The sequence below is a fragment of the Triturus cristatus genome, chromosome 3_2, assembly GCF_964204655.1.
Source record: "Triturus cristatus chromosome 3_2, aTriCri1.1, whole genome shotgun sequence".
In the NCBI taxonomy this organism is placed as follows: Eukaryota; Metazoa; Chordata; class Amphibia; order Caudata; family Salamandridae; genus Triturus; species Triturus cristatus.
Window position 1 is genome coordinate 304174556 of NC_140584.1, and position 27932 is coordinate 304202487.

At 44.9% G+C, this 27932-nt stretch overlaps 1 protein-coding gene across 1 annotated transcript in view; it reads right to left on the bottom strand.

Moving 5' to 3' along the window:
- NUDC (nuclear distribution C, dynein complex regulator) overlaps positions 1–27932 on the bottom strand; it is a 94833-nt gene that overhangs the window by 35524 nt on the left and 31377 nt on the right. The window contains exons 2-5 of the mRNA XM_085647711.1: positions 26881–26958; positions 12829–13068; positions 5282–5365; positions 4959–5072 (exon numbers count right to left, since the gene is read on the bottom strand). Of these exons, the coding sequence (XP_085503837.1) occupies positions 4959–5072; positions 5282–5365; positions 12829–13068; positions 26881–26958 (516 nt within the window). The remainder of the gene's footprint in view (positions 1–4958; positions 5073–5281; positions 5366–12828; positions 13069–26880; positions 26959–27932) is intronic.

Sequence of the window (27932 nt, forward strand, 5' to 3'; positions counted from 1 at the left end):
AGCAATCTTCCTCCCTGCGCTCCGTTGTTAACTTAAAACGGTGTGATGCCCTTTCCATCAGTTGGTGAAAATTGGCTATGTCCACTGGAGGTGAATCCCCTGTTACTATCTGTGAGGGGGATGGTGTTTGTGCCTGGTAATTGTCCCACTCCGCCATATCATCATCATTGTCATCTACATCCCCATCATCATCTGGGATTTCACCCTCTTCTGTGTCCTGAGGGCCTTCCTCTACAGGCTCATAATGAGGCAACAACCTTTCCGGAACCTGTCGTGGAGGTACAGGCGGCATCTGAGGAGCAGGATTTACAATAGGTACCGGTGGAATAACTGCTGGAATCACCGGGGTTGACGGAACCTCTGAACGTTGAGGGGATAGAGGGAACCGTTGGTTGTAGTCGTCCAACATGCGTTGGAGATTAGTAATGAGCGACAAAGGAAGAGTCGCCGTTTTATGCTTCGGAGGGGCCTGGTGTATATATACCGGATCCTCATCCTCACTACTGACATCCTGGCACTTAATAACTAAGTCGGATGGACTTTGTGCCGTTCCGAAAGACTCCGGTAACCCTTCGGACTCCTGATCCGAATCCGTAGCGAATAATGGTGAGGGAGGCTGTGCATCTCCCACAGGAATATTATGTTCCTGGCTATCCGGGCCCACAGTAGGAGGTAATGGTGTCCAAGAAACTCCAGCTAAAGATGAAACCGACGCTGAAGCTAGCTGAGGTAGTTGTTCCCTTCTTGTTTTCTGGGTAGACGCAACACCTCTTATTCGTACCCTTACGAATGTCTGTGGAGATGTACTTGTCGATGGAGCCGTCGTCGACGGAATGATGGTCGACGGAATTATCGTCGACAAAGTCTGTGGCAACAAAATTGCCGTCGTCGGATTCGCCGTCGACGGAGCCGCCGTCGACGGGGCCACCGTCGACGTAGCCACCGTCGACGGAGCCGCTGCCGACGGAGCCGTCGTCGAGATCTTCATAGACAAGGCTTTCGTCGACGGAACCACCGTCGACGGGATCTTCTTTTTCTTCGCCGACGGAGTGGGCGTCGACGAGCTCGACAACGTCTTCGTCGACGACACAGTCTTCGTCGACGGAACCTTTACCTTCTTCGTCGAAGTAATGGGCACAACAGAAGTCACCGCCCTTGAAGAACTGATGGTAATCGTCGACGAGGATAACGTCGACATAACGCTCGTCGACGACGAAGCAGCTGACGTCGTCGTCGGGGTCACCGTCGACGAGGTAGAAACAGCAGATCTCGTCGTCGGGAGCATCGTCGACGAGGCTGACAAGTTTTTCCCCGAGGAATGGGAAGTAGACGCCTCAGCAGCCTGAGAACAGTGTCCCTTAGGCGACAAAGCAGTAGGTGAGATCACAGAGGTGGCAGTTGTCAGAGGCAAAGCCAGCTTCTTTTTCTTCAGGAAAGGAGATGGTAACTCCTGCACACTACTGCGCTTAGAGGCTGGTTGAGAACGACCAGAAAAGAGACTTTCCACATCAGAGAGTGGGTTATCCTTGTCCTTCAGTCTCTGTAGCCATAATAGCAGGCGGCCTTCTCTGTCCTTTAGAGTTTTTGTAGAAAAAGTTCTACAAAATTTACATTTTGCCACCTCATGGTCAGGATATAAACAGTAAATACACTTACTGTGTGGGTCCTCAGAGAACAAACGCAGCTTTCCACATGAAGAACATGGTCTAAACAAAGATTTCTTACTAGAAGACATCCTTACTGACAAAAACTGAGCAGAGCTCAGGGAGACTCCCTGTCACACGACGTGCGGTAGAAAATCTGAGGTGAGAAGCTCTGAGGAGAAGGTTCTAGAGAGGGGCCGACGCCTGATTGGCTGGAGTTTGGACTTACATAATGACAGAGATAGACTACAAAGGTCTTTTGTCTCTCTCCATTGTATTCCTATGGAGTTTTTCTCTTATAGGTACACTATGTGTGTTTTACACCTATATGCACTAATTATATGATTACTTATGTATATATTTTACTATATATATATATATATATTGCTATTTTATTTACCGTGGGACTCCCACTCCGACGACGGGGAATATTCAAGCATGTGAATCTATGAAAGACACCCTAATACTGGAGAAACACTATTTATTATTGAGGTTCCCGGTTTTCCATTTTGATTGATTTTACAGATAAATACAGACAGAAAAACATTTATTTTCTTGTCTTTATTTTATTAAATATGGATAAAAACAGAAATTGAGTTGAGTTTTGAGTTATTCTAAATACGCTCTTCCATGACTGCCAGGCCAATAGCTGTGTGGATTGATAGGTATTGGGTGCGGGGGGTTAAAAAAGAAAGGGATTTTGGTAAAGAGGCTTAAACAGCAGTAGATATGCACAAGGTTGATTATGAAATGTGCATATTTTCCATATAAGTGCATTTATTTATCTTCTGCGGGTGTTCATATCGATGAAACCTAGCAGACATTCAAGCATGAGTGCATATTTATCAGTTAAATAAATGTGGAAATATACCAGTTTCAGATTCATTTTTTTCATAAAACCCAAAATAAATATGGATAAGTACAGATAAACTTAGCAAAGAATTAAATATGGATAAATACAGACGGAAATGTCAAAAAAATAAATATCATAAAACCGTGAGCACCCTCTATAATACTGCTGTTATAGCTTGCGAATTTATGTGCCACAAAAGCTACTTTGTTTGGGGTGAACCAACTTAACAGTGAATGTTGTGACACTATTACGTTCAGCAAACCGCAATCGAGATTTATTAGGGAAAAGAGTGACATTATATGTGATCCTTGTTATGGTTGTGCCGCACGATTACACTCTGTGGATAGTGCTTCTTTCTCTACTCATTCCATGAATACCTTAAGCCTCTATGATTGCAGCAAAGCTGCAAGAGTTTCATAACTATTCCATAACTAATCCATCCAGCCATGGTGCCCATCCAGGGTCAAGTAAAATCACTGCTGTCATTATCTCCGTCACAATAAACAGTTTACCAGATGGAACGGATTTAGAAAAACAAACCGCTGGAAACTTGATCTTGTGACACACTGTCCACAAACATGCTTACATAAATATATCAAAATGAAAGACACTACTAAGTTGTCAAACCCAATCCATAAGATGTCTTTCATCTTGAAATATTTTTTCCAGGTTGAATATTCTTTGCCACGTACCCTGGGGAGAAGTCCTCCTACTTTCTGAATTTCTACCGACTTAATTCTCAGTTCATCCCTGGTGTTGCATCTCCCTCATCTGCCTTTCTTTTCTACCCCTACCTCATCATTAATAAGGTTATTGCCCCCAATATGTTTTCCTCCATTTTTTCTCCCCCAAAAACGTATTCCTCCACCCCACTGAGCCCCCCAACTACTTTACCAACAACCCTTCTCCAATCATACTTACTGATTTTTCCCTGCACTGTACTTCTGTCTCCTAGACCACTGCCCTCCCTTCATCTTTCTGTGTGAGTCACAGTAGTTACTGGGCGGACTACCACAACTCTTTCAAAATGAGGCTATTTTCCCAAATTAGACGTTATGGTTTAGGGAATTGTAAGAAAGTTATTTTTTCCTTGGGGTTAGGAAAATAGCCGCATTAAAATAATTATTCAACATCACAAAAGAGATTACCTAGCATGGCGTCCTCAGACTGGTGTGCTTTCCAGTACTTTACCAGAATTAGGTGCATCTGGTCTACTCAAGAGCAGCACATACTTCACTATTTTATCTACAGCACTTAGGAGTAGCAGATAGGGAATTCAGCACAAAACTGCTACACCCTAAGAGGATATGGTCCTTAAACAAGTAATTATAGATAGATTTTCAGGTACTGGTAGAACCTTTCAGTATGAAAAGAAAAAGGAGGTGATTTGAGAGGGAAACGCCTTTCTGTGATATGGATTCCACCTGCAAAGCTATTTTACTCAAATGGATAATTGTCTTAGAGGTTGTAGGCTCATTATCATCTACCATTACACTATTTACTGAGAAAATATGCAAGATACGTGTGCCCATTTTCCCAAATCCTAAACAAACAAGAAAGTACTCACTACATACTAATCTCAACTCTTGCTACTTTATTAAATTGCTTCTTTAAGACACATCTCTAGAAGCATGCCTCGGTCTTAGTGCACCTTACAACACAAGCCAAATTGCACTTCTGATCTGTCGTCTATTAGATGCAGCATCACTCATTCCATTGTCAAGTATATCCTCCTTACGGTGACTTCTATGTCAACAAGCCTTGACAAACCCCAGATCTTGATCAATGTTTTATTTAATGAACTGCTACATAGGCAGGCCAGAGTGTATTACAAAGTTTCAAGCAATCCTTCTGGCTCAATCCTTAATGGCGCAAGTTTGGCAGGCAGGGGATTGCTTAACCACACCACTGGGCTGCATTCCACAAAGGTGCACAGATATACGTCACCTTCCATCATCAGTTTAAACGTATCTTGACTTAACATCCTATAAGCTAGTCTGAACAATGATTCACAAACTGTGTAGTAAAATGCTTTTTCCCAACACATAAATCTTGTGGCATATCAGTCAAATTATAGACTCCCATCAACTCCTGAATAAGAATATGGTTTTAAAAGTTTTCATCTGCATCGAACATATAATATGAAATCATCATGGCTTTTTGAAAACTTTCCTCACAACCCCCTCTCCACCAACCTTCAGAAACATACAAAGCATTTATGCTGGTACAAGCCACTCATGGACATTAAAGAACTTCCATTAATGGTTCACGATTGGCCATTACCCCGCAAGGCTCATTTCTTGCCCCAGTATGCAAAAGAGGAGACCGTAACTGACATGAATAATCCACAATCGCGGGGACAAGTGAGCAAGTACATAAGCAAGTCATCCTATAGCGACTCACTCTCCTCAAAACTAAAGCTATAATGCGCAGTCCCTTCAATTTGAACCCAAGATACTCACATCCACCTCAGCGAGCGTCTGTGTCCATCGGTAAAGAGGCAGGTCAGCACCATTGCCAGAATTTGGCTTTAACTTCCCCTTTTCTTTTTCATCTTCTTCTTCAGAGTCAGCCCCCTAAAAGACACAAGTTAGATAACTGAAATCCCAGAAGGACACCTGCCAGCAGGGAAGATGCACTCTAGTCTGGTCTAGATGGGGCAACAGTGCTTATTTAAAGGCAGACCCAGCCTACTCCTATGCCACACAGGTAAGATGAAATTTTAACAAGAGATATGATGCACAACCAGTCTCTTCCATTCTATTAAGTCACCCAAAGCTTTTACCGATTTCGTTTCTGGGTCCTTGAGCTCAGTTGGAGTGCGAGCGGTGTCATCTCCAGATGCCTGTTGACGCTCAGATGCCTTTTTCTAAAAAATCATAAACAGACAAGAAGAAAGGACAATCATTAGGCATATCAGATGTGGGGGTCCTGCATCCCCAGTACTAAACAGGCAGACCATAGCAAACAAATAAGTGAAAGTACTAACCATTTGAATGTGTAGCAACTAAGATAAAGATAACACGGGTCTGACGAGACTTCGAACTAACCCATGGGTTCTTTAAATGTCAGCCGCAGTGAGAGCTGGAAGTGGTGACAACAGAATAATAAAGGCTACTTAACAAGATGTCATACAATACTTACACCTCGAATCCTTTAACAAACAAGACCACTTTGTTACAATGGTAAGAAGTCCATTATGCCACCCAAGTCAGTGTGAGCATTTGTGAATATCTCACAAGTACCACTTATGCAGCTTTTCAGTCACAACATCACAGACTTTTGCACAGGCAGAGCGCTTCAATATCAAGAATCTGGGCTCCAAAGACATTAAAAAGACATTTTTCCTTAATGAACAAGCACCTTGTTACTATTTAACGGTTGTTCTCCAACCTTGGCTTCTGGTGACTTTACTTCCATGTATCAAGTTTCTCTAAAATGCCAAGAAACAATTTAACACAGCATCTTTGAGAAAGCCCGTGTTGGAGCAAAGCGTAATACAACTTTAATTTGCAGGAAGATATATACACAGAGGCCTAAACTAAGAGGTAGGACAGCGCTTTACAATAAATAGTTAAATAGCCGAGAAGATTGGGAACTGTAATATAGGATAGGACAGTTAAGAAAAGGAAAAAACTGGGACCATCCATAGAAAAGCATTTAACAAATAAACAGTTCTAAAAAGAATGGCTGTGAACCGCTGAACAGTCATGGGGTGACCAAAGGATAAGTGCTCAGGGTAAAGCGAAGTTAATTTTGGAGGAAGAATGACAAAATTAGGTTGATAATGGGGAGCAAGAATTTGTAAAAAACGATTTAGGGAGGTATTTGAGGATTGAGGAATGTTATTATTTGGAGCTCCATCCGGTTTTATGGAAGAGAGGACTGAGATGAAGTCTTTTGGTGCAAGGACAGTAAAGGATAAACACGGGGGAGCAAAGTAAGCAGCAGAACAAAGAATGCCAACGCCTAAAACAGTAGGCAATGAATTAATTGTTAGGAGAAGAATGGGAACTCTGAGGAGGTGGCTAGAAAGCAAGAAAGGGAAGGTTTGGTAATAGACATTCAATAAATCAGAAGAATTTATGTGATCGTTACTGCCCTTGTTGATTTGAGATGAGTCTACTTAAAAGTGACCGTTCTATGAAGGGGTGCGTGGGAAGGAGATCTACTGAGTTAAGCCTATGTCAAGAGCTCTCGCGACATTCAACATACTTCATTTGATAGCCTTGAGATTATCAACCAACTAGCACTCTTAATTGGTAAGTCGGGAGTTGTGACAGAAATGTCGATATCTGATTTAAGGAAAATTTAAGACTGGAAGGATTTTTATTGAGAAAATGGAAGAGGTTAAGGAAATGAGTACACCGTTTTGTGATCAGTATTGTAGCTAGGGAATGAACTATGTTGCTGACGATCAGTGAATAGCATGAACTTTGAGAAGGAAGTCCTAATTACTAGGGGACAGTGTCCACAATAAAAGTTAAGTCACAAGGGAAATTTACTGATATCATGCGAGGATGTCAGTTGGCAGAAGAGGCAAAAATGGAAGGTCTTTTGACAAAAAACACACTATGATGATTGCACTAGAACATTCTTCTCAATCAATCAATCAAATAAAACGTTATTCAGCCAAGTTCTGTCCATAAAAGTACAATTACATGAGAGAAGACCCATACAGATAAAAGTTCAAAGCTACTGTACATGTGCAATTATCAAAACGCAGTTAAAAGATCATCAGAAAGATTTACAACATTTCTTGATTAAGCCCAATAAAACCCAAGTCATTACAATAGGCACTCCATATTTTTCCTTTTTCATATTGCCCCGGATAAAAAGCTCGCAACCCCATAGCATACCAATGGGGAAGAGAGCATTTGCAAATAAATCAAGGCGGGTCTGACTTGTGCAAATGGGCAATTTTTTAAAAGGAGGTAAAATATGTTTAGATCGTAATTCATTATAAAAACCACAGATAAACATAAAATGCAACAAATCTTGGTCTGAGAAATTATCACATGAACAAGGTTGTAGGGTCCCTGCCTTAGAGAAACCCTTGGGTATTGTAAGGGACCAGTGAATGCAATTAAGTCTAAATCTAGATAAAAGAAAACGATGATGCAGATTATTAATAGAAGACAAAAAAGTTTGATCTGAAATTCCAGGGCTCATAATCACATACGTGGGTTTTCTAAGTTCATTAGTTTCCCTTTTCAGGCTTCTCCTAGATAAAAATTGGATTTTAGTATCTTTCACCTCCTCAGGGTGCAACTGTCTGGGTTGATTGAAAAGCTTGGGGTGCCCTAGGGCTGAAAGCTGTTGAAAGACATAGCTTAACCAGTGGACATCTGCAGCTCTGTTTAACTTCATACAATCCTCTAGGATAGTTTGATTTAGGTTAGGCTTGGGTCTTGACCATTTTTTTAACCACCATATCAAGGGGGCCACTGCAATACTATCTGTAATGTAGCCCTGCCGTAGTTCTTCGTGCACCATAAAGGCAGGGGTACTTGGGGAAGTTGCTAAAAGTTTTCGTAGATATTTGTTTTCAGCCCCTTGTAGTTCACTACACTCCTTGTGGCCCCAGACCACACTGCCATAAGTTGTCATAGGGACACATTTCCCATTATAAATCTTCAGAATTGGTAATAAGGGCGTGCTCCCTAATCTCCTGGCAAAGTCCGATGTTGCTCCTGCGGCCCTTGCTAGGGTATTTTTCTTGAGTGCACGCTGTGCCACCAAAGTACCATTTTCATCGAATAGCACACCCAGATATGGGTAGGTTGCTGCATTGGACAACACCCCACCTTTGCATACAAGTGATTTCTTCTCACGCTTTGAGTTGCCAGATGACATTATATGGGATTTTGTAAAATTAACAGGGAGGTCTAAAGCTACCATCAAATCAATAACAGTATTATAAAAGCGTTTCAGTGCTATTGGTGTCCTCGCAAGTAAAACTGCATCATCTGCATATAAAAGGGCAGGAATGGGCTCAAAACCTACTCTCGGGGTGTCCATGCTTGCGTCAGATAACACGGCCCCTAACCTATTTATAGAGTGTGAATAGAACCGGCTCAAGGATACATCACTGCCTCACTCCTCTTTTTACCTTCCATGCTTTAGTTAAGGAATCATTTTCGTTATATCTGGCTGAGGCAGTTAAATTAGAATGAGACCAGAGCAAAAAAGAAACCAATTTTGCGTCCATGCCTATTTCTAACAACAGATGCCATAATTTAGATCCATTTACTCTGTCGAAGGCGGACGTTAAATCCATAAAAGCCATGAACATACGGCCTTTTTTAGCAAATTTACATTTACTGGTCAACATAAGGAAATTCATGCATTGGTCCACCATTCCCATACCTTTTCTAAAACCAAATTGCATTCTTCTCAAAATAAATGAATGACGATAAAGTTAAACAATAGGGGCTAGTAATGATCCGCTGTAGAATCGGGGGTTTGGAGTTCTAATCCTAACTTTTCCTTTGACAATATTGAGTGCTCCTCGACAAATCACCATATTTTGTTGTGCTTCCAAAATCCTGAGCATCAAGAACCTGCCTGACCCACCATTTAAAACAAGCATTGGCAGTGCTTTAAATGAGCTGGTACTCACCGGTACTGAGTAACAGCATTTTTTAATTTTCTCCCCTTGAATGCCAGCACTTTTCCTAAAACAAAGATTACCGGTACTCATGGGGCGTGACTTCGACCCAGGTAGCACTCCCTTCATAATTCAACAGATACTTCGGCAGCGCCTTTAACACACACTGCACAGATTTAATCACAGCAGCTCTTGTCACCAGGACACAGCATGAGCTACTCAGGAAGTCATCAGAGCAGGTGGGGTGGTTGAAGGGTGATTAGCTTATCCTTTGATCTTTCACAGTAGGGACAGAGCGGGAGCTGTAAAATCTAATGGACACGACTGTGGGATGCACTGTTCAGGATAGAATATGCTGTGGAGAGAACAAAAGAACATTTACTATTGCTTTCACCATCTTTAACCATCGCTATAAAACTGAATTGCCTACTTGCATGTGTAAATAATGAGGGATCTTGTTACCAAGCACGTTGATCCCTATTTTATCGACTCTGGACGGACGGTAAGTCCAGTGAAGTATGGGATTTGCTCTTTGAACAAAGATGTTTGCAGCCAGGTTAAACCACCTGGGCTTACATGCCACATGGATGTACAGGACTGTATTTTTATCAAAAGCCAGTAAATGTGTTGCATGACTAGGTATGCGCGTGTTCTTCACACTCATGGTTGCAATTTATTACACACAGTGATCAAATGCCAAAAGCAAGAAAACAGAAATGTTCTAATTTATTTTGCACTCCCAGGTGGTCGTCTGTACAAACATTTAATTTGTAATAAACCCCATTTCCTAACCAGGACTTCGTATCATTGGTCATATTTCAATTCAGAAAGGCCATTTTGCTGTTTTTAACATGACTTGAAAGCCTATTCCTTTCTTTTTAATATTTATTTCGACAATTGCAAATGCAAGAATACATTTGACATTTAGTATAGTAAGTATATGAGGCATATAATATAAATGGTTAGCTGAATTAACACACATGGGATCATGATGTGTATTTTTATTACACAGAGTGCAGCTAGATCAGCCAAGTAGATACTTTATTCTTTCTGATATCACATCTGCAGTGTGTTTACTCTGTCCACCACTCCTTTTCAACCACATAAAATGGAATATTGAAAAGGCTGAGCCACCAACAGCAATATCGCCAGTGTCTCTGTGTCAGCATTTCTCATCCAGTGGCAGTGAGAGAGAGAATATGCACTCACTAAAGTTATACAAAGTATGTCTCTTGGAAAGCAACTCTGGTTTCCACGTTTTACAGAAACACCCACTGGTGGCAACAATGAAAAGCGCGCTTGATGAATTGCTCGCTTTTTGCATCTGCGCATTCACTAATCATGAGAAACTGGAAACGGAGGCCCTTCTCTTAAGTAAGCAAGCTCGGGACATCAGAAGTAGCAATAAAGGGGATAACTTTGGTGGTTAATGCACTTGCTAGAAAGATCTGTTACATTATAATCAAAAGTTCAACTCACCATAGAAATTGCATAGAGGATCAGTGTGTCTGTTGGAAAGCACAGCATGCAAAATGCAAATCACGGATTTGTTTTTTATGTAGATAGCTCAGATGATTACAGTTTTTGTTGCATAGAGCCTTGTGTCATCTGCAGGTCAAAAGTTAACATCCTTGTAATATATCTCAGTGAGTTATGACCCTGTAGCAAGGACCTGCCTGCAAACAAGGCATATATGCAGAACCTCAATATTTTCTTATTTTAAGTTTGCTAACAACGGTAACTTATTGGTAAGTGCCACATATATGGTTTCTAGTGGGATAACTAATGGACAGATACATCCGACATTCTAACAATGCATGCAGCTTTCTTGCATACAACCATAGCAAGGTCAAAAACCTAACCCCATCCCTTGTTCTGCCTTAGTACCGCCCTAAACTCCAGCCCACAGCTCTTTTTGGCGAGTACCTGGACTTATTTTTCCATTTAAAGCACTGGCCAGTTGCTCCCGTCTTTGGGACCTTATAAGTGTGTTTAGCCATGCAACACATTATCCTGGATGCTGTGCCGCCAATAATTGATTAGGAAAAACCTTCTTAGATTGTGCGTGCTTCAACTGCCGCAAAGGCAGCAAAGTAGCAACAAGTGATTTGGGAGTTTTAGAAGTGGTTGATGAAAGAAAAGCTGTAAAGCGGCACTGATAACCAGATAAGAGCCTGTTGGCTGCGAGGAAACAGCGGATGCAGAGAGGCACAAGAAGTCAGTCAGGATGGGGCAACCTGTGCGGTCACCAAACGTGCAGCGGAACTGGCAACGCGGTTTAGGCGAGGGCTAGTGGGGATCTGCACTCGCAGGGATGTGGTTCTGAACCTGCGGTCATGAGCGACAGAGATTTAGAACGTGTGTGTGAGAATGATCTGTGTGTGAGAGCTTGTCTGAGAGAATGTGTGAGAGAATTAGAGTCAGTGTGTGTCAGTTTGTGAAAAGATGGGTGACTAAGAGAAATATCTTCTGTGTAAAAGTGTGCTTGAGTGAACTGCCCTTTTACTTAAGGGGACTTCTAAAACATGCAGTGGGAAGGAAGCCTAGATGTGAATATTTAGGGAGGGGAGGAATTCCTGCAACTTAAAGAACCCTGCTTGATATGAGTGCCGTGTGTTCATAGGAAGTTGAGCATTTCTGTGCACCAGAGGAGTAGGGTTTTCAGGATATCGTAACCATCGTGTGAACACAGCCCTAGACTACCGAACAAGTGGCAGTCATACTTGTACAGTCTGTGATAAGACAAGAGACTGAGTTGGCGACGGTTGCTGTGTGCTCTAGATGGCTCTGTATAAGGGTGTAGAGGGTTAAAGCATGCTCTGGTACCAAAGTCTGGTCGGAGCATGCCATGCTGAAAGTTAAGGCGCAGTAGTCGTAAAGCGTGCAACGTGCTGGAGGTGGAAGGGAAGAGTGCTGCATTAATACAAGCAGCTAGGGTGCCAAAGCTTAATACAAGCAAACAGTAACACAAGTAGGAAACATTTGTTTTTTAAAATAGCCCCCCAAACAAAAGATAAACAACCAAAGAGTAAAGCTACAGTACTTGGTTCCTTCTCCATGAGAGTAAACGAAAGACCAAAAGGAGGGACAAAGAGAAAGGATTGACCACTAGCAAGCAAGGTGTTTTAAAGGACAACGAAAAGCAGGGGCATGGCTTTAAGCCCACACACGAAAAGTATATACTAAAAATATATGCAAGCGGTCTCGATTGCTCGACCTGAAGAAAACAAAAACTACACTGCATGGCACACAGTGGTGTATACATTACAAACACAGCACAGTTCCATTTTTAAACCTTTCCTTTTAGCCTTGGCAGTTTGAAATGGCTTTAGGATGTCACATGCTCTAAATAAGCCCCAAACATAACATAGTCCCTTCTTACTCTCTCTTTAATGGTCGTTCACTTTCTCGGGTTGTATACTTCTGTCATGCAGCATCCTTCCCTTGTGTATTTTTATTTGGTGCTTTGAATCAAAGTGCTATCAACTCATTGAAAGTCACTAACATGAAACAGCATGTATTCTTCTTTTCTCTCTTATAATTCTTTTCGCATTAGTAGGGCCTCCTTGTGCAGTTTCTAGCCCTTCCCCAACAGAAGGGCACACCAAGACCTCACCTCCTTGCTGGTGATTCTACTATAGGAACCTCCTTCTAAATAAGGTCACAACTACACCACTGACACTTAAAGAAAAAAGTGAGAGCCAGTGCCAAACACACATCACCTGATCTATCTCCAGTTGCAACTGCTCTGCCTCCTCATCAGTCAGCTCTCGGATTTTGGGCTCGCCTTCTTCTCGCTTCACGTCAGCCGCCTGTTTGGCAGCTCTCTCGGCCTTTTCCCGCTGCGCTGCTTTTTCCCGCTGTGCTGCCTTCTCACGCTGCTGTGCCTCCTGCTGCTCCTGGGCCTCCTTTCGGGCCTTTTGGGCTAGCTGATTGTGGTGGTTAAAGGTTTCCCTGATCAGCTAAAATGAAAGGTGAAAGTTACAGAAATTAATTTCCAGCTTGTAAATATTACCCAGAAGCATTATAAAGTAAGAAGGGTGGTCTGTGAGCAAGAGAGTTCCCTAACCTCAAGTGCATTGGGATATAGGAAGCAGGGGTTCTTTTAAGTGCTTTGTCAGTCTACAAACAGAAGAACGTTTTTTGATAAGGGTTCAAGTGGGGGTTATGAGAGCATAAGTTCAAAACTCCACCGCCTTGAAACTGAGTGCCAGGACAATCGATGAAAAGGAGAGACCAATGTACATAGGATGGAGCCCTCTCAAAATAAATAGCAGCCTGTCAGAGTGGATGGCACTTTGGTTAAAAAAGAAAGGACAGCTGGACTATGAGCAAAAGGTGTTGGGGAGGGGGGCTACATTAAAAGGAAAAAGGACTGTGAATAGGAGTGAACCCCTTCTCTTGAGAAGCTAGAGTGATCGCTCAACAACATAAGGCATGGGGGTCTGTCAGCAGGTGTGCGGTGAATCAACCAGCCCGCTAACCAGCATACTTGGTCAGATTTGCTCCCCTTTATTGAGCAAAACTTCAACAGAATAGGGTGCAACTGATACACACTAATATCTCCCCAGTATCTCCTCACCTTCCAAGTAATATGTCCAGTTGAGATATTTACAGTGACCTGCCACAAGAGAGCTCCAAATTTGTTGCTAGGTCGAAATAAGGGCTTTAAAGTTGAATAATACATATTTCCAACAATGTCAATTTCGGGTACAAAGAAGCATGGGCTGCACAAATAAATACTTTAAAATGTAAATGTTTTATTTATTTAGTTTCTTTTAAAAAATCTCCCTAAACAGGAACGCAGATTACATTTTTATCAATTAAGAAATCAGTTTACTCCAAACTTCAAAAAGAAAAGAATAGAATAAAATTCCAAACCTTTCTAGAACCACAGAGCGGTCAGAAAATTTCAAACTCAGAATGCACTGAACTTAACTATAGAACTTACTAAATTACACTGATCGTGTCTGCTCTGTGCCACCTTACTTCACACACTTGGCTCATTTGCATTGTGATAAACTACATTCTGCGTCAACAACCATACATCACTGTGCCTTATTCCAAGACACTTAACATGGCAGATTTTTCTAAACTGTTGCACAAATAAACCACTCTACAGTGTTCACCAACAGGTTGTGTGAAAAACTAACCCGAGTATTCCAGTAGGACTTTGGTGGGGGTGATCTGCCCCAGTTTGAGAGCACAAGAAACTTGTGCAATGTCCAAGCTGCCTCAAATGAGGGACCATAACAGAGCACACGGGTCAAGCTCTAGGAAGCTATTCTTGCCTGAACAGCTTCATAAACAGAAGTTCTGATTCTGTCCCTGGCACAAGACTAACTGATAAGGCCCGATCAGCAAACGAAAGGCAGGTCAAGGTCCCAGACTCTGAGCTAATGAGTCCACATGCTGTATGACCAGCCGCAAGTAAACGGGTATGGCTGCTGCCAAGAAGGGAGAGCTGACCCTGATAAGAGACCTAGGCCTGTGAACAGTAGCACGTAGATGTAAGATCTTATCATCAGCACAACATATTCCTCGATACAGGAAGGGAGTCTTCGGGTACAATGGGAAAGATGGGGTAACAGCGAGAACAGAGAGATTCCCTTAAATCAATAGTTTTAAAAGGGCTAACAACTCAATCTACCACCAGACTCAATATCTCCAATGTCCAGCTGAGCGTTAGTAAAATAAATTCAAGTATTGTTTAATATTACAACAGTATTAAATAATACACAATTCAGCCCAGTATGCAGCACAATGATTGTCCCATGTGGCGCTTCACTAGCCAATCCCCTTCATGCTATTTCCCACCCAGGTGACCCTTGATGAGCTTGTCCACCCTAGTAATTATAGAAGAAGCATGAGTCCGGCTCAGGTGCAGATTCTGGCTGTCAAGTCAAATGCACAATCTGTTCATGCCCACTGTATGCGCTGTCCCGTTGCGGAGATCTATGCAGTCCCACCTTGGCAGACACTGAAGCAGAAACGGGCCGACACGATCACCATGGCTGTTGTACCCCAATAAGGCTGCCTTTTCTTCTTCTTTTTATTGAATACCAACATTAACACAGTACAGTATTAAGAAGTGCATTACATTGGGACAACTTATCAAGGACCATTCAAGCAATCAGGATGTGCAGTGAATTACAAACGTTATCCATGAAGTTATGCTGGTGTCCAAGTACCATTGTACAATAAATCTCCCCGCTCACAGAGTCCGGGGGTGGGGTGGGAGAAACAGAGTTAATAACAGGAAGAGAAGAACAACAAAAGAAAGGGGTAGACGGGGGCAGTCTTTGGCCTCCAGAGTTAGCAGGTTTGTAAGCTTCATGTAATCGCAACACCCAAGTGAAAGTGGGTCCCTCTCCTCCGCACCTCCTGCCTAGCCTAGTGCGGGGTTGGTAAGAGACACTCAATAATACAGTATTTAAGGAGGTTTGGGAAGCAAGCACTGATGGGCTTCGGCATCAATACATGACGATATCTAAGGACTGAATACTTTTTAACCCACTACCACCTGAAGGCCTACAAGCACATCCAGAGGGGTACACAGCTAAAGTTTGAAAAGCTGGTTTATTGAACTCCTTCCGGGCTCGGAGGAGTTAATAGATTTAATCTTGTGAATTTATGTTATTGTCTTGTTTATTGTTTGAATTTAAAAGGGCACCCATTTGCACTATATGTCACCATAGTCACCCATTGAATTGTCTGTGTATTTGTTATTGTGTTTTCTTTGTCAGACGGGCCCCATTGGTATTATCTGTGTATATAAAATTGTTTATACAATTGGCGAGAAAAATAGAGAATCAATAGTAAATATATATATTTTTGATAAAAACTTACTGAGGTGTGGTACATTTATAAAAGTCTAGTACAAAATCACTATTGATTGTGAGAGAAATAATCGGGTTGTGAACCAGTACCCCGTGGTACTTACCCAACGGAACCACTTTTAGCTGTATAGCCTAGCGCGGAGGTCCCATTTTAGTCCAGGGGGTGAGAATGAAGGTAACTCTGCAGCGGTTCCCATATATCTTGCTGTCAGGCCTGTACAGGCATCAATTCCCAGTGTACAGACAACTGGTCTTGGCAGTACGATGCATCTTCGAGCCATTCAATATCGCACCGACTTCTGCGGCGGCCCCAACACATCGCTATTCTCCACCTAGCCAACAGGAGAAGCATACCCGCTAGTTTCCTGACTGTCACCGGCACTGCACGCACATGTCCATGCAATGCTATCAGGGGGGGGGGGGGGGGAGCGCTCAACCTTACATTCCAACATCTCTTCCAACGCCTTCAATATGGTTCCCCGGTATTGCGCAATCTCGGGGCAAGACCAGGCCAGGTGTAAGAACGTCGCCTCTTGGGCCCGGCACCTCATGCAGCTCACGTCATCACTCAGGCCAGTTTTGTGTAACCATACGGGGGCTCTGTATAATCTATGAATTAACTTTAAGAGGATTAGCCTCAACCTATAATTGGGGGACAATTCCCTGGTCTGCGTGCAGCAGTATGTTCATTTATCTTCCTCTATGGGGATTCCCAATATTTCCTCCCACTCATGTCTCTCCGGAGGTATGCTGACAGGTGTTGTTATGCTCGAGTACAACCGGGTAATGAGTGTACACTGTGACGGGTTGCCTGTAAAGTCTTCTAGAACCTGGAACGTTGGGGGTGCAATCGGGAACGAAGCAAAGCGATCCCACAGCGCTGCACGAAGCTGGTAATATGTAATTCTGTCAAGTTGGCCTGGGTTTTCCCCAGCAAGTGCCCTGTCCAGCGATATGAATGCCCCATCGGAAAATGCGTTTCCCATAGTGTGTAATCGGAGCTTCCTTAGTCTCTGGCATACTCCAGTGTCCTCTGAAAATGGTAGTGCTGGGTGTCTCAGCAGTGGCACAGAGGGGACCGTACATCGCCTCCATCTGCGCCCTGCGTCTCAGCTCTTGCCAAACGCCCAATTCGTACATCCAACTGTGTTTATCTCCAAGCGCGGCCTGGTCTATAGGGGGCCATGTGTAGCGTGTCGGGGCCACGTGGTCATGTTCAGGCGCAGTATGCACCATAAATTGAGTCGGATAAAGCCAGTAGAATCCGAACTAGGCTTTTGAGCAGTTACAGTATAATTTCATGTCATTATCGGTTATGCGCAGCTCGCGGATGTAGTCGTTGGCCCATGGTTTTTTAAGGAGACCAGCCAATGTTTTTAAGGCACGGTCTCCCTCTCCATACCTTCTGGCATGAGCATCCTTCCCTAGATATTGTGTTTCCCTTTGAGCTGTCTCTTCAAATTCAACAATTGTACCTCTAATATTCCCCAGGATCCCGGATTGGCTAGTGGCGAAATATTCCTGTTCAAGCTCTCGTATTACTGCCTCAAGGCGCCTAAGGTCCCCTCGCAGGGACCTCAGTACCCCCGCCTGCTTAGCTATACAGTCACCCCGGATCACAGACTTGAATGCTTCACACAGTATGGAAGGGGATTCCACTGTGCCTTCATTCAATGCACAGAATTCCACAATTGCTGAGCGAATCGAGTCTCGGAACACTTGGTCTCGCAGAGCTCCCGGTGGGAGTCTCCAGCTAAATTCTCTACACGGAGTGCCCGGAAGTGCGAACTAGAGTAATGGCGGGGCGTGGTCAGATAGGGTTCGAGCGAGATGGGTAGTTTTGGTAACCCATGACACCACATCCTTCGTGGTCAGCCAAAAATCTATTCTGGACCTGGAGGATCCCGTCGACGACACACACGTGCCCTCCTCTTTGTGCCCGTTGCGGTGGTGCCATATATCCACCAAGCCGTGATCTGTCATAATAGTCTGTAACCGTGCCACTGTCCACGGGTGGGACTGACGGGAATCCCCAGATCGGTCCTTGTCAAGGTCCAATATTACATTGAAGTCTTCTCCCTATAAAACCGCACCTGGGCCGAGCCTTTCAACCAGTCGTCACACCTCACCATAGAAATCTGGGTGATCCACATTGGGCCTGTACACCGAGACCAACCTGATGGAGGGGGGTGCCCTCAGCACCCCTGCTAGTATTACGCATCTCCCTTGTGGGTCGCATAGCGCGGTACGTGTGCGCTAGGGTAGCCCTATCCGGAGGATAATCGCGTCCCCCTCGCATAATGGAGTAGCATGCAATTAAATTCTCGCCCATCCACCCTGCTTGCAGGCGCACGCAACTGGCCCCCGTCAAATGCAGTTCTTGCAAAAAGCATATATCAACCCCATGCCGATGAAGATATGCCGCAACCAGTCTCACTTTTCTGCATTCATTCAGGCCCGAACATTCGATGTCGCTGCTTTCAAGGAAGTCAACTTTTCAGTGTGTGCGCTCATACATTTAGGTGCGAGGATTTGCCTGCCAGTAGCTTCAGCACCTACTGATGTGTGGCAGAGGGAGGCCGGGGGGGGGGGGGGGGGGGGGGGGGGGGGGGAATGGAGAGAAAGGGAAGGAAGAAAAAGAGAAAGCCTGTACAGTCAGGGTAAAGTCCGGATAGAACGATACAGCATTGCCCTGGTATGTGGTTTCCATCTGATCTCTGGCCCTGCACAGCAAAGTGTCCCGGTCCCTGTAACTCAGCAGGTGGCCGATTATCCTTCTCGTTGAGGCCTCGGGGAGCGTAAGGGGGGGGATGCGTTCATCATGACCAGGTACCTTCTCTTTCAGCCTGTCCAGTCTGTAAGACATGGAATACATTGTTAAGTCAATGGCCTTAAGTGACTGTTTGAGGTCTTTGAACAGATTACCGATGTTCGGTTCTTGTATGGATGTGGCGTCCGTGTATACCTCCAACTGTTCTTCCTCTGAGAGAGCACCGCCCCGGGGAGGGCCTGCGCTGCTCAAAGGACCGCTTTGTTTGCCGGGCATCCATATTTCCCCATGTTCCCAGATGCTCCTAAATGCTCCCAGGGGTGCATTGCACTGAGTCAGCAGTCGAGGTTTCTTAAGCTTTCCACGGGTAGGTACCAGGTCTTGCAATGGGGGGGGGGGGGGGGGGGGGGGCTCCGCGGCACCACTTACACTCTGCACCCATCCCCTACAGCGCCAACCACGGGGAGAGTGACGCAGCCAGGCACGGGGCAGTAGACACCCTCCTCTACCAATGTTCCTAGCCAGGAGCCTCCCGGTTTAAGTTCTGCCGCCTTCGGTGGCAGTTCACTGAGCTTGCCTGATGCCACCCGCGTTAGTATGTGCCGTGGGGCACTCTTCCCGCTGCCTTGATCTCGTCAGCATCCTGTTGGGCCCTCCCAGGCAAATGATTCACAGCTGGGTGGCAGGGCAACCCACCATGCTCCTCTTAGGCACTGTTCATGCGTGTGGGGGATAACCCACGATGCCCTCTATGCGGGTCCGACAAGCATCCCTTCTGGCTGAAGTTTCGGTTCCACCGGGCAATATCATCCAGGCCTTTTCAGTCCGCCAATATTTGTATAGTATTTCCTGGGGGAAGAGGGCTGAGCCTCACATGGAAACCGCTGTATCCCCACGTCAGTTCAGGGACGGAGCAGAGGTCTCGCCACACCAGGCCGCACCACTTCACGCTAAAGTCTCTGCAGGAGGGGAATCGAGTGCACTCATCCGCCGGTTCCCCCCGCTGTGCCTTTCACCTACAGGGTTTAGGTTGGTGTGCCTGGGTACACTCACCGCCGGTGTGCGTGTTAGCCTCTTCCAGGCACAGGGGTGGGGAAATCGTATCGCCCGACGCAAGTAGATTTTTATAATGGGCAAGAAGATTTATAGTCTATTTCGCCCGACGGACAAGTAGACATTAAATCACTAAAGATATTTGAGCTGTGGGCACTCCGGGGCTCACAGCCAATTACAAATGCAGTCAGAAAGCTTTTGGAGGCCATTGACTGGCTGTAAGCACATGACTGGACTCTATCTAGCCAGTGATTGGCGGGGGAGTCTTGCGCTAAACGTCAGTGTTCAGGCGCGGATTCCGTCACTGGTGCAGCCCACCTGCTCTAGGAACCCAGCTGCCGAACATGCAAGGGCAGGCCCTGAGACAGGTCACAGCGCTGTGGGCCGAGTGGTCTCTCTGCCGTGGATTGCTGCGTGGCTCGATCGCCCTGTCCCGTGGGATCCGTCCAAGGCAGGTCACTGATCTTTGGTGCGCTGCTGCACACTTCCTGGAGTCAGGAGCAACAAGTCGGCGTCTCACTGTATGCCTCCCCAGCAGGTGAGTCTGTCTGATAATGGGTTTTGCAGCGGTCCGAGCTTTAAGAACATAATATTAACTGTGATTCTGCATGCAGTGGTCTGGATTCAGTGAGCGTGGGGGCAAGGTTAAATGTGTGGCATGTTAACAATTTACAATAAGGCGGGAACCTCTCCTTTTGCAATCTAGCAATAGAACCAGTATAGCGTGAAAACACGATGAAAGCAAGTTTACAATAGAGAGACATTGACCTTTACTTTGTCTCTGCTTCTATGGACGAGGTCGCATTTGGGGGCACGGAGCAAACGCTAATACTTTAAACACCTGGCAGGCTTACAGAAAATGAAGCCTTGAAAGATTATTGCGTGCGCTGTTAATAGAATTTTTTTTTAAATTGTATTGTTTTCCTGCTGTTAAACAAATCAAGCTAAAGTCGAATAAAGGAAACGCCTGAGAAGGCAGAAAGTATCTTCGTAATCTAGGCAATGCTATGTGTGCAGCGTATTTCTCACTGTTAACTGAGATGTGGGCCTCTCTTGGCGTCTGAAACATTGCACTGTCCACATTTTTGCCCAAGATTAGATCTCCTTTACCAATACCCTCCCCCATAGTCTTTTTTGTTTTTTCCTTATTCCGTTACCTCCCCCTCGGCTCCACGGCTTCTAGCTTAATTAGTGCCCACACTTTATCTTTCAATCTTGCCAGTGCTGCAGAGGAAATGCCTCACGCCGTGTCAATTTTTATAGGCGCAATCCTGTCAAAAAAACGGGGTTTTCTCCACATTTAGGGCTCATTTCTGTTAGCCTGTACTTTTATTTGGTTGCATTTCTCGTCTCCTGTACCTACTGTAAACAGCCCTCACCATGCACAGTTCTCTAGCAGTTTGTGCTAAATTAGCAAAGCCATTGTAATGAAGCAGTAGGGAAGGCCTAATTTATGCGGCAGGGAAGGTCTAAAATACGCAGCAGGGTTGACTAAATTATGTGGCCACAAAAAATGAGAATTATGTAGCATAATGCAGCAAATTTTCGTTGATAGTATTACTTCATTATTTTGACATCTGTACACCTTAACACTGTATAAATGTTTTGCCTCATTACTTTAAGATTAAGACCCAAATACAGCAATAGCAATGTAAAAGAGACCAGTCACTACTTCTGATGGGCTTTTCACTGTGGCAGGACATGTTACCCCCTTTTTAGTAACTTGATCTGTTTGAACTAGTATCAACATTTTTTGTTGTTAAAATATGCAGTTTAGGCAGCATGTGTTGAATTATATGGCACATTATGTGGAAAACTCCTCAGCTGTAGAATCTCATAATTAGAGTGGCTCTGTATATATTAATCACACGGGAGCTGTCACCAGTGGGGGACCATATTTTATTTGCAACGATATTAAATGGCAAAACTTGCAGAAGCGCGCTCAATATAAAGCAGAAATTATCAAAATATAAATTTGTATAAATTATATAAATCATGTTCCAACCTCAGAATTTTATGCAGCCGCTGTAGTGATGCATTTTTGTTGCACAGTTACGTCAGCAGTAAAAACGAGCCCATACCAGATCTAAGGAAAAGTGGCTCTTCTGCCTGTGTGAATATTCGTCCTATGTAGACATAAAGGTTTGTTTTTCTTTCCCTACATGATTTGCCAATGGGCGTTTTCCTATGTGCCCGTCTTTGTGACTTCTTTATGCATGTGCCCATTTTCAAATATCCAAGTTAGTATCATCCCTTGGACCCTCTTAATGCTCAGCTTCTGAAATAAAGAAACGGATTGCACAATTTGCTGCAACGTTAAAACCGTTTCTTTCACCAGGCTTCCCAATGCTCGTATATCAGCTTCCTGCAACAGAATTATAGGATTTCCCAGAAGATAACGCACACATTTCGGTGGGCAGTGGGGAGCTGGGGACACTGGAAAGAGAGAGACAGTGGCAGAGAACTTGGATTTTAAAGAAAAAACCGAGTACTTTACAAATCTCAGTGAGACAAACTTGCACATCTATTGCGGATCTACACTCCTTCATGTTAGGGAAGCTTACTCTTCTGGTGCCATTACTAACCAGTACTGTGCACAAGAGAACCCTGTACTGCTACTGCCAGTGTTGCATGTGCTCTTTGTGTGGTTGAAGAATGTGGAGATGTAGCAGTGAGTGCACAAAAATATAATCACACCACACCTGCCCAGGAGTGTAAAAGCAGAGATTGATATAACTGCCCATTACTTTCTCTTGTGTATTCGTACTTGTGGATACTGCTTCAGTGAACTAAACACCTCTGCTATGTGATTTTTGCTGCCCCATGAACAGTTCATAAACTCTGCAAAGAAGTGGTTATTCCCATCCACACATTTATCAGAGCATGATTTGAAAATGGACAGCTATGAGTTGGCCCTAGGACTGAGAACACCCTTTTGCCCTACAGGTTCATATTCCAGCACATTCTATGCCAAATACGCTCCAAGAAATGTAGTCAATTACCAGCCTGCACTCTATTTCTCTAAATTTGAAAATTTGTCACATGCCCTGGTTACTAATTGAGTGCAGTGCACGATGACACATCTGCACACATGCTGTACATCCAGCCCGTACAACAGTTGAATTTAAGGGTGTATGACCATGCACTGCACAATTGGACTTGCATTTGAAGTATACTTTCCACAGTATATTGCACTGATTCCCGTGCAGGTTCTCTCCGTGCAGACCCACCTCACTGATTTATGGAATAGGTGGGGCAAGCAGATATTTTCCCAGGACGAGTAGATTTGTGTAACATTTTGTCCATTGGCCAAGTAGATTTTTGTAAAATTTCCACACCCCTGCAGGCAGTCTTGTAGTCAGTTCCATGGAGCAGAGGCCACGTTGTCCCTTTCAGTGCTGCAGCGTCCCAGGACCTGCTTCCTCGGAACCGCGGCCTTGCCTTTGCTAACCTCCTCACAGGCACCAAAGCGAGCTCCCGGGCCGTGCCGGATCGACAGGGCCACACAGATGCATGCGCCCCAGCCCAGGGAGGTAGCGCCGCTTCTCTCTGCCACTCAGTCTCCGCAGGCCACATCACTTTCCGGCTCACCTCCAGCTTGCTCACCTAGCTCTTCATGTACACGGCCTCCGCCTCCATCAGCTGCCACACCTTTCCTCACTGATATTCAGGTGAACCGCCAGTGGCTCAGGGGGAGAGAAGGATCAGAAGCGGTCGCACCGTGAGTCTGCAACCAGCTCTTCGCCACTCTGGCTCAGCAGCGCACTAGCGGGGATTTACGAGGCCGCCATCTTGCCGTCGATGCCGGCCACGCTCGCCTTTTCACCGTTACGCAAGTTCTGACCTGGCCAGGCCATGGTCAGCTTGTGTCTCCGCAGTTCAGTAGCAATCCCCCTCGGTTTGGGGGTAAGATGTCTGTCTAGACTGCTGGATTTATGACAAATGGCCCGTCCAGCCTGCAGAGCCTCAAAGAGTGGCGGCAATCTTGCTGCCTGGCTCACTAGCGATCCCCCATAAGGCTGAAATATTCAGAGGCAGTTGTAACCTCAACTGCGCCTACACAATTACTACAGCTGCTTCAGCCGACACAATCAGCAAGGCAGCTGTCGCCCCAACTGGGCGGGTTTGTTCAAGTTGGGCTTTTACATGTTGCCAGGGTGATACCAAAGGGGATGTTGGACGGAGCGTTTGAGCAAATTAAACACTCCCCTCCCCCCCCCCCAGTTAACTGATTTGGGTTTAATCCATCATCACTCTTTAGCTCACTCCACCACCCCAGTTCAGACATGGCCATATGCAAATCAGTCTGACCCTGTGCCTCATGGGAACAGTCCAGCCCGAACTGCCAAGCCATGTCTTCCCTGGACCTGAAATAAGCTTCCTGGGACCGGTTTCGGGTTCATAACCCTCATCAGCCAGGCTATCTTGAATCCAGTGGCAAAGTGAGCAAGGAACCCACGTCTAGGCATACCCTGCCAACTTAGGGCGAACAAAGTGATACCAAAGGGGATGATGGACGGAGCGTTTGAGCAAATCAAACACTCACCCCCAGTCACTTGTACTGGGGTGAATCTATGACATTGTTCTGCATTCTGTCCATCAACTGTTGTTTTTGCATTTGACACCCTGAGTGGGAAGGGTATCCCCAGATGTGGGTCCCATGCTCTCCATGCCACTGGAATCAAGCTATCCTGGCTGAAGAGGGGTGAAACCCCGAAACCGGTCCTAGGATGCTTGTTTCCAGTCCAGGGAGGACCTGGCTTGGAAGTTCGGGCTGGACTGTTCCCATGAGGCACAGGGTCAAGACTGATTTGCATATGGCTGGGTTCAAACCGGAACGGCATGGTGAGCAAAAAAATGATGGATTTAGGCCCAAATCTCTGTACTGGGGTGAATGTATGACATTGTTCTGCATTCTGTCCATCAACTGTTGTTTTTGTTTTTACATGTTGCCACCAGGAATCTTCTGAAAGACCTGGGGACTCATTACAGCATGGCTAGCTCCTGGCTTCCTTCTCAGATAGTCGGCTTTCTATATGTGTCCCTCCAACCATGGACATGCTTGGCTTCTTCTCCTGGGCAGTCTCACATCCTGCAGGACCAGGCAGACTCCTATCTCTCACCAAACAGGCAATAGGTAGACCCTCAGCTCCCCCTGGAGAAAGTACAGACTTCAGGTGACATCCCAGTAGGCCACACTCTCACTGACACAGATCAAAAGGCCGGGTGAAACTGTGAATCTAAAATGCTAAAATTAAAAAATACACAATATTCTGCTCCCACTGCTTTAAAGTTATATCCCCAGGACAGTAATCCTCTGTCCGTAGGTAGGAATGCTTGGTGCACCCCTCCAAGTCACAGGCAGGAGTTTGCTTAGTCAGGAATAGGCCCAAGCCCCTACGCTCACAATTAGATTTGTGTGACGCAAGAGCCAAAATAAAAATCGGATACCAAAAACATATGCAGTCGGGCACAGAGGCTGGGTGAACATGCCCGTATACCGGGTAGGGGACATTCCCATCCCAACACTCAGAATGAGACCCTTGCAAACTAGAGGCATACACTCTGCTAGATCTAAAGAATTTAAACAATATCTTTTGAGCCCTCAAATTATTAACCTTAATGCGACAAACCAGCATTTAGAGCTCTACAAGACTACGCTGTCATGTCATGTGGTGAAACATGTGATGTTGTTGCAAAGCCTGATTGCTTCCCTGATGTTCTGGCCTCCCCATGGTCATACTGCATATAGGGCACAGCTTTAACTGTGTTTCTCATACCTCACAAGCAAAAGAGCGTAGTATCTCAAATTCTCTCTCTTTTCACACAAGCAGGAGGTTGTGGCTTCTCTGGATCTCTCCCATCTCTCCTACTGGACAGCTTAGGCTCTCTGAAGCTTAATGCACAGCTTGGCCTACCTGGGCAGCCTCCTATTACAGGCTTCTTGATCTGCTGTCAAACTCAAAAGCTGCACAGCCTCCTGTACTTGTAGTAGCAGGTATCAAACAGACTGCTGAAAGTAGTCACTCCTGTCAAATGTTCTTCAGAGCCATTTTTTTGCAGCAATTTTTTTTATTGGCATGAACCAAGAACTTAAAAATAACAGCAAACACAGTGGCATGCAAGTCCAGCATGGACCCATATTGAGATAAATGTTAATTGCGATACATGCACCAATAACAAACAATCCTAATAAATAAGAAAGGGAGAGAAGAAATAGGGGTAAGAAAATAAGCTAGAAAAATAGGCAAATAAAGAAAAGAAGGGAGGAAGATGAAACTACAAAGAATGGATGAGAATGCCAGTCAGGTGAACCCCAAGTATAGTAATGTGGTTTGGGGGTGCAATGATAGGGATTAGGAAGAATCAATGCAAATCAGAGGGGGTCTTGAAGAAAGGGGGACAATGTGAAAATAAAAATGTCTGCTTAGTCCATTAAATTGTAAATGACCTTTCGTAAGACACAGTTTTGTACATCTCCGCAAGCCATTCCTCATGCAACAGCAATTGTGGAGAACCCCAGTGTCACAGAATACAGATCTTGGCAGCTGTCAGTGCAGTGGCGACTAAACGACGGGCATAGCGGGTCAGCTCGCAAAGATCCGATAAGTCATGGAGGAGAATTAGGGGGTCTGGAAGTGGCGAGGGCAAATCCAAAGATTCCCATAGTGTAGACCCCAGGGACGAATGGCAGAACAGTTCAGTAAGATATAAACAATATCACAGGACACGTTGTCGCAGCGCCAGCAGGCAGAGTAAGGGAGCAACTCTTCAACCTGAAGCCGTGTCGGTGTACAGTGCCAGCCCAGAAGGATCTTAAAAAGACAGCGCTTCTTCTGTGCCTGCCGGACTCCCCGTTCCAGGGCCTATAAAATTTCTCCCAGTTCTGTCTCTTGTCCTATTACCGGAAGAGACACGCCTCTAATGGGTTATTATACTGTGCTACTGCCTACAATGCCTAACCTCTCTCCTCTTAGATTTACCTGAGAGTAAGCCCAAACTCTTAAACCACAAACCCTCATCTCTGCAGATGGCATCTCAAATATCTTTTCCTACATAAGAGTATTACAAAGACGATGCATTAATTCTATCTGTTATGGCCAATGTCTTACCTTATCCGCGGATCCCGATTCCCCTCCCGTAAAGAAATCGGTCTTCCGTCTCAGAAAAGCGAAGAAGGTATTCACAAGCTGAGGGAGAAAAAGGTAAAAATTACATGCAGCGTTAGGCATCAGGTCAATAGCTAAGATAGGCCGCTTTACCCTCAATTTACAGATCCTGGGGAAGCACTATACTTCGAAACTAACAGAGTAGATACAAAATGTCATTAACAGGAGAGTTAGACTGTAGATTGGTGGGACTGTGCTGGTGCCCTGATGTTAGAAATAAATGTTTTTGTGCTTAGAGAAGACTACATGACACATTGGCTTTCTCTATCCATTTGCGGTAGGTCTCTTCTTTACTACAATGCAAGTACACGAAAATAAATGCTATTTCTTTGCAGAATATTATGTACAAAAAGTTATCCAAATTGCCCCACTATTTTCCTTGTAGCCCCTGGACTCCTAAAACTACTGTGCTCCTTGTTCATCAGTGAGTTAATAGAAATAACTGTTAGCTGTGTGAACTGGGACTGACAACAACACTCTTTGATAGTCATCGAAAGAAAACTCAACCAGACCACGTAAGTCACTGACTCATACTTCCATACCTTAAAGATGCTGAGGAAGATTTTCAAAGGGCTTACAATCAGCACCCAGAAAACCGTCACGCACGCCCTGGTCACAAGCAAGCTGGCCTATAGGAACACCCTCTAAGCCGAGAACAAAAAAAAAAAACTTACCAGAAAGCTGCAGACCATTCAGAATTTAACAGCCAGATTCACTCCCCACGCCACATTCACATTACACCCAAAGGAGCTCCACTGGCTAGCCATACACAAACAAGCACAGTTCAAACACTTCCCCCATACTTTCAAGGCACTACATAACTCTGGCCCAGCATACCTCTGCAGCTAATATGCTTTCACAAACAGCACAGAGTGGAGCAGAGGAGCACAGAGTGGAGCAGAGGAGCACAGAGTGGAGCAGAGGAGCACAGAGTGGAGCAGAGGAGCACAGAGTGGAGCAGAGGAGCACAGAGTGGAGCAGAGGAGCACAGAGTG